The 14,528-nt window shown below is 40.8% G+C and overlaps 1 protein-coding gene across 1 annotated transcript in view; it reads right to left on the bottom strand.

Annotated features, from left to right (window-relative positions):
* Positions 1–14,528, bottom strand: part of LOC139394468 (zinc finger protein 239-like) — a 133,352-nt gene that overhangs the window by 50,392 nt on the left and 68,432 nt on the right. Inside the window, exons 1-2 of the mRNA XM_071142535.1 lie at positions 11,606–12,270; positions 4,264–5,555 (exon numbers count right to left, since the gene is read on the bottom strand). Of these exons, the coding sequence (XP_070998636.1) occupies positions 4,594–5,555; positions 11,606–12,056 (1,413 nt within the window). The 5' untranslated portion in view covers positions 12,057–12,270 and the 3' untranslated portion in view covers positions 4,264–4,593. Of the gene's footprint in view, positions 5,556–11,605 lie in introns of the transcript that reaches the window.

Here is a 14,528-nt window from a genome sequence, read left to right as displayed (position 1 = left end):
CCCTGTTGACTCATCAGTAGGAAAGTCCTGACCCTCAGAGCCTACCTTCTGTTGACCCTGTTGACTCATCAGTAGGAAAGACCTGACCCTCAGAGCCTACCTTCTATTGACCCTGTTGATTCATCAGTAGGAAAGATTTGTTTCTCTTTTGGTCCATACAACAACAGAGAGATACAAACCTTGTTTCAGCAAGATGTTGTATCTATCTATACCTTATGTCATGCCTTATTGGAATGGATTTATTGATAATATCTGTTGGAAGAAAGTCTGGATTTTGCTAGGTGACCTAAACTGGGACATGCTTAACACCCCGGCCATCCTACAATCTAAGCTTGATGCCCTCAATCTCGCACAAATTATCAATGAACCTACCAGGTACAACCCCAAATCCATAAACACATCGAATAGCCCCCGTGATATGCAACTTTTCAGGGAAGTTAGGAACCAATATACACAGGCAGCTAAGGCTAGCTTTTTCAAACAGAAATTTGCATCCTGTCGTACAAACTCAAACAAGTTCTGGGACACTGTAAAGTCCTTGGAGAATAAGAACACCTCCTCCCAGCTGCCCACTGCATTTCTCTACGGCTGGCCATGCTTTCCACCTGGCTACCCCTACCCTTGTCAACTGCCCGGCACCCTCCACAGCAACCCAACATTTCTCCTTCATCCAAATCCAGATAGCTGATGTTCTGAAAGAGCTGCAAAATCTGGACCCCTACATATCAGCCGGACTACACAATCTGGACCCTCTCTTTCTAAAATGATCTGCCAAAATTGTTGCAATCCTTATTACTAGCCTGTTCAACCTCTCTTTCATATCGTCTGAGATTCCCAAAGATTGGAAAGCGGCCGCGGTCATCCCCCTCTTCAAAGGGGGTGACACTCTAGACCCAAACTGTTACAGACCTATATCTATCCTACCCTGTCTTTCTAAGGTCTTCGAAAGCCAAGTTAACAAACAGATTACCAACCATTTTGAATCTCACCGTACCTTCTCCACCATGCAATCTGGTTTCAGAGCTGGTCAAGGGTGCACCTCAGCCACGCTCAAGGTCCTAAACAACATCATCACCGCCATCGATAAGAGACATTACTGTGCAGCCGTATTCATTGACCTGGCCAATGCTTTAGACTCTGTCAATCACCACATTCTTATTGGCAGACTCGACAGCCTTGGTTTCTCAAATTATTGCCTCGCCTGGTTCATCAACTACTTCTCTGATAGAGTTCAGTGTGTCAAATTGGAGGGCCTGTTGTCAGGACCTCTGGCAGTCTCTATGAGGGTGCCACAGGGTTCAATTCTCGGGCCGACTCTCTTCTCTGTATACATCAATGATGTTACTCTTGCTGCTGGTGATTCTCTGATCCACCTCTAAGCAGACGACACCATTCTGTATACTTCTGGCCCCTCTTTGGACACTGTGTTAAATAACCTCCAGATGAGCTTCAATGCCATACAACTCTCCTTCCGTGGCCTCCAACTGCTCTTAAATGCAAGTAAAACTAAATGCATGCTATTCAATCGATCACTTCCCGCCCGTCCAGCATCACTACTCTTGACGGCTCTGACTTAGAATATGTGGACAACTACAAATACCTAGGTGTCTGGTTAGACTGTAAACTCTCCTTCCAGACTCACATTAAGCATCTCCAATACAAAATTAAATCTAGAATTGGCTTCCTATATCGCAACAAAGCCTCCTTCACTCATGCTGTCAAACATACTCTTGTAACACTGACCAACCTACCGATCCTCGACTTCGGCGATGTCATTTACAAAATAGCCTCCAACACTCTACTCAACAAATTGGATGCAGTCTATCACAGTGCCATCCGTTTTGTCACCAAAGCCCCATACACTACCCACCACTGCGACCTGTACGCTCTTGTTGGTTGGCCCTCGCTTCATACTGGAAACAAACAAACACCAAATCCACTGGCTACAGGTTATCTACAAGTCTCTGCTAGGTAAAGCCCCGCCTTATCTCAGCTCCCTGGTCACCATAGCAGCACCCACTCGTAGCACACGCTCCAGAAGGTATATCTCACTGGTCAGCCCCAAAGCCTTTCCTTCCAGTTCTCTGCTGCCAATGACTGGAACAAACTGCAAAAATCACTGAAGCTGGAGACTCAGATCTCCCTCAGAAACTTTATGCACCAGCTGTCAGAGCAGCTCACAGATCACTGCACCTGTACATAGTCCATCTGTAAACAGCCCATCCAACTACCTCATCCCCATACTGTATTTATTTATCTTACTCCTTTGCACCCCAGCATCTCTACTTGCACATTCATCTTCTGAACATCTACCATTCCAGTGTTTAATTGCTATATTGTAATTATCTTACCTCATTTGCACTCACTGTATATAGACTTTTTGTTTTCTTTTGTTCTACTGTATTATTGACTGTATGTTTTGTTTATTCCATGTGTAACTCTGTGTTGTTGTATGTGTCAAACTGCTATGTTTTATCTTGGCCAGGTCGCAGTTGTAAATGAGAACTTGTTCTCAACTAGCCTACCTGGTTAAATAAAACCTTTTTTTAAATGCCATCCTGTTGTTGGGTGACCAGTCTAAATCTCTCCAGGTACTTCTGGATTTTGGGGCCGACGAGAGCTTAATGGGCACTACCCGGAGCTGCGTATCTCCACACAACTCCTCTCCGTTCCCATGGACGTCAGAGTATTGGATGGACGCTCTATTGGCAGGGTCACTCACAATACGATTCCTATCAACCAGCGAGTGTCAGATAACCACAGTGAGTTCATGCAGTTCGTGCTCATTGAATCTCCTCATGCACCTGTGGTTTTGGGATTGTCATAACTCCAGAGGCATAGCCCCCTGATCAACTGGGCTACTGGTTCAATCCTGTGTTGGAAACCGTTCTGCTCTGTGCCTTGCCCGGGAGATTTTCAACAAGGCCCGCGCCACATCTCTTCCTCCGCATCGACCCTATGACTCTGCCCTGACCTCTGACCTCCTGCCTGGTACTACACCGCCTCGGGGGCGGCTTCATTCCCTGTCTGGTCCGGAAACCAAGACAACGGGTAGATTGAGGACTCTCTGGGCGCAGGGTTCTTCTTTGTGGAGAAGGACACAAGTCTCCCGTATATCGACTACCAGGGCCTTAACCGCTACCACTCCTCGGCTTTCGAGCCTCTCCAGGGGGCGACTGTGTTCTCGAAGTTGGACCTTCAGAACGCCAACCATCTGATTTGGATACGGGAAGGAGACCTTATGTATTGGAGATAATGAACTGAATGGTGAGGCATGGAATAATAAAACATGTATATTTTGTCAGGCTGAATGTTTGAAATACGAGGTGATTTGAGTCATGCTTCTTCAGTAGTGGAATAAAGACAACTAGCACTTGAATGTTGTAAAGAAATACTGTGTGTAAATATTGGATGATTGTTTAAAAAAAAATTCATAAGTTGGTCCAAGTTTTAAAAATTATACTGCATCCATATGCTGCAAGTACGTTGAAATTGAGTTGTTTTGTTGTCATTGAAACCTGAAAAAAGTTTTTCCGACTTTCAACCAAAACCGAACGTAGATTGGACGTCGGACATAGTCTTCTTTTCAACGTCTTTTCAACAACATTTTGATAGGTGGGATAGCCCCAATGTCAAAACAATTTTAACTTGTCCAAATCAATAACCAATATGCAGAAATGGTTTGTGATATATTGAAAGCCTAAACATAAAATGTCCCATAAACACAAACATCTGACACAATAATCATATCACTATTACTTTTTTTAAAACTATTATTATTAAAATATTATTAAATTATTAAAATATTACTTAAACAAGCTCCTTGTAAACTGCACAAGCACCAGAAACAATGTTGTTTTGACAAGTGGCAATAAATCACTGACATCGATTAGGGGGGAAATCAGGTTGTACGTGATGTTGAAACTAACAACTAAAAAAAAACATGGAAATGAGAGATATATTTTACCTCACTGGTTAGAGGGCAACCTGCAGAAGACAGTCAGCTACATTTTGGAGGGATGCATTTAAATTTAGGGGTCACTAAACAAAGGAACACAACACTTATTTGTGATAACTCATCAATATCACGTTGAAATCAATTGCGCAAGAGGGGGGAGATGAGGTTTACGTCCTGTTAAAACAGCTCAAACACCACATGGAATCTGGGAATAATGTGTACATCACTATTTAGAGGTAAATTTGTAGAAAACAGCTCGCTACATTTAAAGTGTTGCAGTTTGATTCAAGTAGGTCGCCAACGCGGGAAGTAAAATGCTACACTTTATTTGTGTTTATGTTAATCACATAAATAGTACTCTTTCAATTCAGAGCCTGTACTTTTCCCAATGAGGCTAATATCCATATCATGCTGAAATCAACAGAACAGGGGACAAACATTTAGGGTTCTACATTATGACATCATTAGAATACTCCTACTACAATGTTAAAGCATTCTACATTGTGACATCATTAGAACACTCCTACTACAATGTTAAAGCATTCTACATTGTGACATCATTAGAACACTCCTACTACAATGTTAAAACATTCTACATTGTGACATCATTTCATTGATATCATGGAACAACTCCTTCATGTATGTACTTTCTGATGTTTTATCAGAGATCTTTTACCAGCGTAATTCTTGCCACATTGATCACAGCTATAAGGTTTCTCTCCTGTGTGAGTTCTCTGGTGGGCTATCAGGATGTTTGGCTGAGTAAACCTCTTCCCACATTGATTACAGCCACAAGGTTTCGCTCCTGTGTGTGTTCTCTGGTGTGATATCATGTTGCTTGAGTGAGTAAAACTCCTCCCACATTGATCACAGCTATAAGGCTTCTCTCCTTTGTGTGTTTTCTGGTGTGATTTTAAATATTGGGACGAAACAAAACTCTTTCCACAGTCAGAGCAGTGGTAAGGTTTATCTCCTGTGTGTGTTCTCTTGTGTATAGTCAGCTGACTAGATGAAGTAAAACTCTTGCCGCATTGATCACAGCTATAAGGTTTCTCTCCAGTGTGCACTCTCAAATGTACCATCAGGTTGCTTGAGTGACTAAAACTCTTCCCACATTGATCACAGCTATAAGGCTTCTCACCTGTGTGTGTTTTCTGGTGTGATTTTAAATATTGTGACGAAACGAAACACTTTCCACAGTCAGAGCAGTGGTAAGGTTTCGCAATTGTGTGTGTTCTCTTGTGTGATTTTAAATATTGGGAAGAAACAAAACTTGTTCCACAGTCAGAGCAGTGGTAAGGTTTCTCTCCTGTGTGTATTCTCTGGTGTATAGTCAGCTGGCTAGATGTAGTAAAACTCTTCCCACACCAATCACAGCTATAAGGTTTCTCTCCTGTGTGTTTTCTCTGATGTCTTTTAAGGTCTGTTGAAGAGGTGAATCTCTTCCCACAGTCAGAGCAGTGGTGAGATTTCTTCCTTGTGGGTTTCCGCTTGTGTTTCTTGAGGTGTTCTGATCTGGGGGGACTCTCCTCTGCCTCGTCAGCTTCATGATGTTGTTGAGGCTCTCCAGAGGATCCACGATAGTCCCGTATCTCTCCTGTGTGAACAACAAAGTTAGACAGATGGTTAAAGGCCCACAACAGCAGAAATCCACTGTTTATTTGAGCTAAAAGGTGATGCCCATGATTTTTACGTCTGTAATGAATGTTTAAAAGCTTTCACAAACGGACTATTTTCTTAACAGTCAAGTGAGCAACAACAGTCATATTTAGTCTTATTTTTTCACAGTAGTAAAGTGGATGATTGTAGAAATAAGTTATTACAGTTGTTGAAACCCTAAGCAGACGACTCTTGGTCACCAATATGCAGTATATATGTTGTCTAGTTGTAGTATACCTGTTATCTAGTTGTAGTATATCTGTTATCTAGTTGCAGTATACCTGTTATCTAGTTCTAGTTGCAGTATACCTGTTATCTAGTTGCAGTATATCTGTTATCTCGTTGTAGTATATCTGTGTGGGCAGAAATGGTGAGCGAAGATCTTTGTTTTTCATAACGTATTCCGAATATTACCACACGTTATCAGAGCAAGATCAGGATTGCTACTGAAGGAAACTCACATTAAGCTCTGGTGTCTATTCACTAATTCACCACCATGGGGGGAAAACTCTGGGGAGTTCCCACAGGCCGACAGCAAAAAATAGCCTCCATTTACAGGTTGCCTATGAGCGCATTTCACAGGCTCATTTGAATGTCCTGCTTAATATCATGTTTAAGTAAAATGCTCTTTGGTTAGCTTTGCTACCAGCCTGTCAATGAGTGTTAGCATTCAAGCTCACAACTGCCGCATCAAAAATAGGTATTTGAACACTTGTTGGCTGCTTTTCCTTCACTCCGCGGTCCAACTCATCCCAAACCATCTCAATTGCTTTGAGGTCGGGTGGTTAGGGAGGCCAGGTCATCTAACGCAGCACTCCATCACTCTCTTTCCTGATCAAATAGCCATTACACAGCCTGGAGGTGTTTTTTGGGTCATTGTCCTTTTGAAAAACAAATGATAGTCCCACTAAGCGCAAGCCAGATGGGATGGTGCATTGCTGTGGTAGCCATGCTGTTAAGTGTGCCTTGAATTCTAAATAAATCACCAGCAGTGTCAACAGCAAAGCACCCGCACTCCATCACACCTCCTCCTCCATGCTTCACAGTGGGAACTACACATGCGGAGATCATCCATTCACCTAATCTGCATCTCACAAAGACACCGCGGTTGGAACCAAAAATCTGAAATTTGAACTCATCAGACCAAAGGACAGATTTCCATCCGTCTAATGTCCATTGCTTGTGTTTCTTGGCCCAAGTAAGTCTCTTCTTCTTGTTATTGATGTCCTTTAGTAGTGGTTTCTTTGCAGCAATTCGACCATGAAGGCCTGATTTCACACAGTGTCTTCTTAACAGTTGATGTTGAGATGTGTATGTTACTTGAACTCTGAAAAATGTATTTGGGCTGCAATCGGAGGTGCAGTTATTCACCCATTTCTGAGGCTGGTAACTTTAATGAACTTATCCTCTGCAGCAACAGAGGTAACTCTGGGTCTTCCTTTCCTTTGACGGTCCTCATGAGAGCCAGTTTCATCATAGCACTTGATGGTTTTTGCGGCACACGAAGAAACCTTCAAAGTTTTGACATTTTCCAGATTGACTGACCTTCATGTCTTAAATTAATGACGGACTGTCATTTCTCTTTGCTTATTTGAGCTGTTCCTGCCATAATATGGACTTGGTCTTTTACAAAATAGGGCTATACCACCCCTACCTTTTCACAACACAAGTGATTGGCTTAAACACATTAAGGAGGAAAGAAATTCCACGAATGAACTTAACAAGGAACACCTGTTAAAACTTATTTGGGATAGGGGGCAGTATTTATCACGTCTGGATGAAAAGTGTACCCAGAGTAAACTGCCTGCTACTCAGGCCCAGAAGGTAGGATATGGTAGATTTGGAAAGAAAACACTCTGAATTTCTAAAACTGTTTGAATGATGTCTGTGAGTACAACAGAACTCATATGGCAGGAGAAAACCTGAGAAAAATCGAACCAGGAAGTGGGAAATCTGAGGTTTGTAGTTTTTCAAGTGATTGCCTATCCAATATACAGTGTAAATGGGGTCATATTGCACTTCCTACACCTTCCACTAGATGTCAACAGTCTTTAGAACGTTGTTTCAGGCCTCTACTGCAAAGGGGGAGCGAATAAGAGCTGTTTCAACCAGGTGTCTGGCAGAAAGCCTTGAGCTAAGTCTCGCAAGCTCAGTTCCTTTTCATTTCTAAAGACAAAGGAATTGTCCAGTTGGAATATTATTGAATTATTGAAGATTTATGATAAAAACATCCTAAAGATTGATTATATACATTGTTTGACATGTTTCTATGAACGGTAATGGAACTTTTTTGAATTTACGTCTGGACTTACTGCCCGCGCCTACTGCATTTGGAATAGTGAACTAAACGGGAGAACAAAAAGGAGGTATTTGGACATAAGTATGGACTTTATTGAACAAAACAAACATTTATTGCATGTGGATTCCTGGGAGTGCATTCCGATGAAGATCATCAAAGGTAAGTCAATATTTATAATGCTATTTCTAACTTTTGTTGACTCCACAACATGGCGGGTATCTGTATGGCTTGTTTTGGTGGCTGAGCGCTGTAGTCAGATAATCGCATGGTGTGCTTTTGCCGTAAAGCTTTTAAAAAAAAAATCTGACACAGCGGTGGCATTAAGGAGAAGTTTATCTTTAATTCTATGTATAACACTTGTATCTTCCATCAGCGTTTATGGTGAGAATTTCTGTAAATTGATGTGGCTCTCTGCAAAATCACCGGACGTTTTGGAGGCAAAACATTATTGAACATAACGCGCCAATGTAAACTGAGATTTTTGGATATAAATATTAACTTTATCGAACAAAACATACGTGTTGTGTAACATGAAGTCCTATGAGTGCCATCTGATGAAGATCATCAAAGGTTAGTGAGTAATTTTATCTATATTTCTGCTTTTTGTGACTCCTCTCTTTGGCTGGAAAAATGGCTGTATGTTTTTTTGTGACTAGGCGCGGTCCTCAGATAATCACAATGTATGCTTTCGACGTAAAGCCTTTTTGAAATCGGACACTGTGGTCGGATTATCGAGAAGTTTATCTTTAAAATGGTGTATAATACTTGTATGTTTGAGGAATTTTAATTATGGGATTTCTGTTGTTTTGAATTTGGCGCCCTGCAATTTCACTGGCTGTTGTCGAGGTGCATATCCCAAAGAAGTTAATTGAAATGCATTCCAGGTGACTACCTCATGAAGCTGGTTGAGAGAATGCCAAGAGTGTGCAAAGCTGTCATCAAGGCAAAGGGTGGCTATTTGAAGAATCTCAAATATAAAATAAATGTTGGTTTGTTTAACACTTTTTTGGTTACTACATGATTCCATATGTGTTATTTTATAGTTTTGATGACTTCACTATTATTTTACAATGTAGAAAATAGTAAAACATAAAGAAAAAGCCTTGAATGAGTTGGTGCGGCCAAACTTTTGACTGGTACTGATTTATAAAGCCAGGCATATTCAACAGTTAGGCTTATTATAGTTCTAATTAAGTTGTGGTTTGCTCTCTCCTTAATTTTCTTAAACAATTAAGCTAAAACCAATGTATCCCTAAAGTGTTCGATGGGGTTGAGGTCAGGGCTCTGTGCAGGCAAGTCAAGTTCTTCCACACCGATCTCGTCAAACCATTTCTGTTTGGACTTCGCTTTATGCACAGGGGCATTGTCGTGCTGCAACAGGAAAGAGCCAAACTATTCCAAAAACTGTTGCCACAAAGTTGGAAGTACAGAATCATCTACAACATCACTGTATGGTGTAGCACTACAGGAAAGAGCCTTCCCCAAACTGTTGGGAGCACAGAATATTCTAGAATGTCATTGTATGATGTAGTGTTAAAATTTCCTTTCGTTGGAACTAAGGTTGCCCGAACCATGAAAAAACAGCCCCCGATCATTATTCCTCTTCCACCAAACTTTACAGTTGACACTGTGCATTCCCAGATGGGATTCAGCACTCCAGAGTGGGATGCATCACTCCAGAGAACTCGCGTTTCCACTGCTCCAGAGTCCAATGGCGGCGAGCTTTACACCAAGCCGACGTATGGCATTGCGCATGGTGATCTTAGGCTTGTGTGTGTGTGACCATGGAAACCCATCTCATGAAGCTCCCGACAAACAGTTATTGTGCTGATGTTGCTTCCACAGGCAGTTTGGAATGTGCTTTAGCACTCGGAGGTCCCATTCTGGGAGCTTGTGTGGCCTACCACTTCGCGGCTGAGCCGTTGTTGCTCCTAGAGGTTTCCACTTCACAATAACAGCACTTACAGTTGACCCGAGGCAGCTCTAACAGGGCAGAAATTTGACAAACTGACTTGTTGGAAAGGTTGCATCCCATGATGGTGCTACATTTAAAGGAAGAGCTCTTCAGTAAGGCCATTCTACTACCAGTGTTTGTCTATGGAAATTGCACGGCTGTGTTCTCGATGTTATTCACCAGTCAGCAACGGATGTGGCTGAAATAGCTGAACCCACTAATTTGAAGGTGTGTCCACAAAATGTTGAATATATAGAGTATTTGCGACTCCTCTACAAAAATAAATCACGGTCAACAAAACAGCCCATCGACAGAACAATCGACCAGTAGACTACGGTCAACCCTAAAACAATTGGCTGAATATTATGGACTTATCAACAGTTCTAACAATTTGACCTCCACATGAAATCTACACTGGTAGCTATAGAGAGACCCATATAATATATCACCATTGATTCCTGAAGAAGAGCTTATAAACGTGTTTCATGTTTCAACTGTCTCACCCCATCAGAAACCAATATATACGCCTGTATGTAAACAAACACTGTATAGCTTCAAAATTAGGTTAAAACTCCCATTATGACCTCATGAATGAATTCTAGAATATACTATATATTCTAGAAACCTGGTTAAACGATCATTATGACCTCACGGATGAATTCTAGAATATACTATATATTCTAGAAACCTGGTTAAACGATCATTATGACCTCACGGATGAATTCTAGAATATACTATATATTCTAGAAACCTGGTTAAACGATCATTATGACATCATGGATGAATTCTAGAATATACTATATATTCTAGAAACCTGGTTAAACGATCATTATGACCTCACGGATGAATTCTAGAATATACTATATGTAACAGTATAACTTTAGGCCGTCCCCGGGCGTGAACCAGGGACCCTCTGCACACATCAACAACAGTCACCCATGAAGCATCGTTACCCATCGCTCCAGAAAAGCAGCGGCCCTTGCCGAGCAAGGGGAACCACTACTTCAAGGTCTCAGAGCAAGTGACGTCACCGATTTAACCGCTATTTAGCGCGCACCGCTAACTAGCTAGCCGTTTCACATCCGTTACATATATATCCTAGAAACCTGGTTAAACTATCATTATGACCTCATGGATGAATTCTAGAATATACTATATATCCTAGAAACCTGGTTAAACTATCATTATGACCTCATGGATGAATTCTAGAATATACTATATATCCTAGGAACCTGGGTCCAGTGAATCATGGCTGGCATTTTGTTGCTGTTTATATCCTAGGTTGTCCCATTAAAAAAGCTACACAATCAATCAACTAATCTGCAGTTTAAACAATAACAAATCTGTAATTACACCACTGTTTTGGTAATAAGATGAAGGATGGGGCTGGAGAAATGTAACTACTCTCAAATTCATAGACAGACCTATGGATGCAAGGACTGACCATCCATGATATCAACATTATAGTTTTAACCATGTTGAGGCTATACAGTGTTGGTTTACATTGTTTATAAACATTGGAATAAAAAAAGCTTATTTGGGTTCTGATGGGGTACAACAGTTGAACTAAGATCATGAGGCGTGTGTTATATTCTTCAAGAATCAATGGCTATAAATAAATAATTTAAAAGTCAAAATATGGATGTAGCAACTACAGACTTCCCCTTTAACACCACACATCAGTTCAACAACTGCAGAGTTTGTTTTGTGCCTCTGTTTTTAAGACAGTACTTACTAGTGTTAATCAGGGAACGGTTTCTCAAAACCATCTTACGGTTAAGTTCACCGTTAGAACCATTGGATGACATAAGATGCGTTTGGGAAACCGGGCCCAGATATCCAGTTTCCTCCTCTTCTTCTTCCTCCTCCATTTTAGATGTGACAGTCATCTCCTCCTCTTCCTCTTTCACTCCAAAAACTGCATCCTCCTCCTCTTCTTTTACTGTAACATCCTCCTCCTCTTCTTTTACTGTAACATCCTCCTCCTCTTTCACTCTGAACGCGTCTTCCTCTTCTTTCACTGAAACGTCTTTCTCTTCTTCTTTCACCGTAACAGCCTCACCCTCTACTTGTTTTTCTATTGTAACAGCCTTCTCCTCTTCATCCTCCTCTTTGACGAGAGCTTCTTTCTCCGTCCAGGAGACCTCCTCTTCTTTAGCAGGAGGAGAGCAGCTCAGTGAACTCATGGTCGGGGATGTTAGCTAGCTTAGGCTAATGCTAACTTAACCAGCCCGCTAGCTGACCAAGAACAACAACACCGTAAATATGAAATTAAATCGGATAACTAACTAACGCTAGACGACATACAGCGGCTAATATACACGAAAGCGTCTAAAGAGCTTTATTGTTTGGGCTATTTTGTCTAGCAAGCTACCGAGGTGTCTGACTAACTGTTGCTGCCGTTGAAAGAAGCGTTCCGTCCACTAGATTATACGTCACACCAGCAGCATAACCATAAATTCCCAGACCGCCATCTGCTGACTGGAGTGGGTAACGCAGTTGAGAGAAAATGTATATATTTTATTTTCAGACAACAAAGCGTGGGAAGCATGAGTTTTTACTCACCAATGTAACAACACTGTGTGGTTGAAGAGTTAGTAACTTAGTTGTGGTCATGATCTGGTTACCTATAAGAACAAACAGTTATGTTTTTGCGTTATTACGTATTTATTAACTTATTTCCAGGGTATCTTCTAAACTTCCCACAATGCATTATTTCTCAACGTCATATGGATGTAGTCTGTGCTACTGTGTTCATATCCTAGCAGCCTTTTAAATATGAGGTTGGAAAATATTTAAGAATATATGGGAATATTCTTGCCAAGACGAGGAGAGTTGAAGAAGAAAGTATAATTACAAAGATCAGCTGTTCAAAAGTCTGTTGAAAGTCTCTCAGAGGAGGACACATCTGTTCTGTTTGAGCTACAACACAAGTTGGATGATATGTATAAACTGAAAGCAGAGGGAGCCTTCGTCAGATCTAGGAAGAAGTGGCTGGAGGAGGATGAACAAAATTCATCTTGTTTTTTTCAGGTTAGAAAAAGACCACTCTTAAAAAATTATACAATTCAACAATTAAATATTAATGGTCTCATCACAGACGAACCCAAATTAGTCTCTAACTTTAGTTCCAACTTCTACAGGAATTTATATAGTTCTAAGTACTGTGAGATTTCCACAACTATTTTTTTTTTTTTTTTGACTCTGGGGGATGTGAAATCAATTGGTGGGCTGACAAGGAAACAGTGTGATGACTCTATTATAGTTGAAGAGATCATTTATGCTATTGAACACCTTAGAAATAATACGTCTCCTGGGACTGATGGTACAGTGGGGCAAAAAAGTATTTAGTCAGCCACCAAGTTCTCCCATTTAAAAAGATGAGAGAGGCCTGTAATTTTCATCATAGGTACACTTCAACTATGACAGACAAAATGAGGAATCGTTTAGCTACTAGACTAGAAACACAAATGAACTCAATTTTTTTATCCGTTATTTTACCGGGTAAGTTGACTGAGAAACACGTTCTCATTTGCAGCAACGACCTGGGGAATAGTTACAGGGGAGAGGAGGAGGATGAATGAGCCAATTGGAATGAAACACATTGACTAAATTAAAGAGGTTCCAAGGTTGACATGAATAAATGCACATTCTATTCATCGACTTAGTTATTTTCATTTTAAAATATCCAAATCATATACTGAACATCTAAGGATGCAATATATCAAAGTTCATGATCAAAACAAAATACACATTTTAACATAACACATTTTATTTAATTTCTCAAGTAGGTCTATTAAAAAAAAAAAACTTTAATGCATGCCATTTCATTTAATGGTCATAAAAACACATTTTAAAATCAAAAACACAAGTCAGAACACAGCCTCTCTATTCTCTCATGTGATTTCAGGTCCTCTGACTGGGAAAATGTCTTTCCACAATGAGAGCAGTGGTATGTCTTCTCCTCCTGTGTGTTAGTATGTTGGAAAGACGTTTCTCCTGTGTGTGTCCTCTCATGCTTTTTCAGGTTCCATGATCGGGTAAAACTCCTTTCACACTGGGAACATTGGTAAGGCTTTTCTCCTGTGTGTATTCTCTCATGCATTTTCAGGCTCCCTCGATAGATAAAACTATTTTCACAATGAGAACATTGGAAAGATTTTTCTCCTGTGTGTATTCTCTCATGCTCCTTCAGGCTCCCTGACCACCTAAAACTCTTTCCACAGTGGGAACAGTGGTACGGCTTTTCTCCAGTATGTATTCTCTTGTGCATTTTCAGACTCCGTAAATGAGTAAAATTCTTTCCACAGTGGGAACAGTGGTGTCGTCCTGTTGGTGTGGGTATCTCTCGGTCTGGTTCCCCTGAAGGACTCTTCTTGCTGTCAAAGTGAGGGTCTGGTCTCTCCCCTACCAGAGACAAACATATAATTTAATTAAACAGAGAACTGAAGGAAACATGATAAAACGGTCTAATCCAAAAAGGTTGAATCCAGACTATATCCCACAATAGCCAGAGATCAGTCTTCACAACATTTCATAATACAAAATAAACTTGGTGAGATTTAATGATGTAGAGATGCAAATCTAATCCTGCTCTCATGGAATGTCTTGTTTATAGGCTGAACAGAGCTCTTTATAATAGATAATGTCATGATTAC

This window comes from Oncorhynchus clarkii, unplaced genomic scaffold (assembly GCF_045791955.1).
Source record: "Oncorhynchus clarkii lewisi isolate Uvic-CL-2024 unplaced genomic scaffold, UVic_Ocla_1.0 unplaced_contig_460_pilon_pilon, whole genome shotgun sequence".
NCBI classification, from domain to species: Eukaryota; Metazoa; Chordata; class Actinopteri; order Salmoniformes; family Salmonidae; genus Oncorhynchus; species Oncorhynchus clarkii.
Note: the sequence above shows the minus strand (reverse complement) of the source record. Positions and strands in the feature narration are given on the sequence as shown.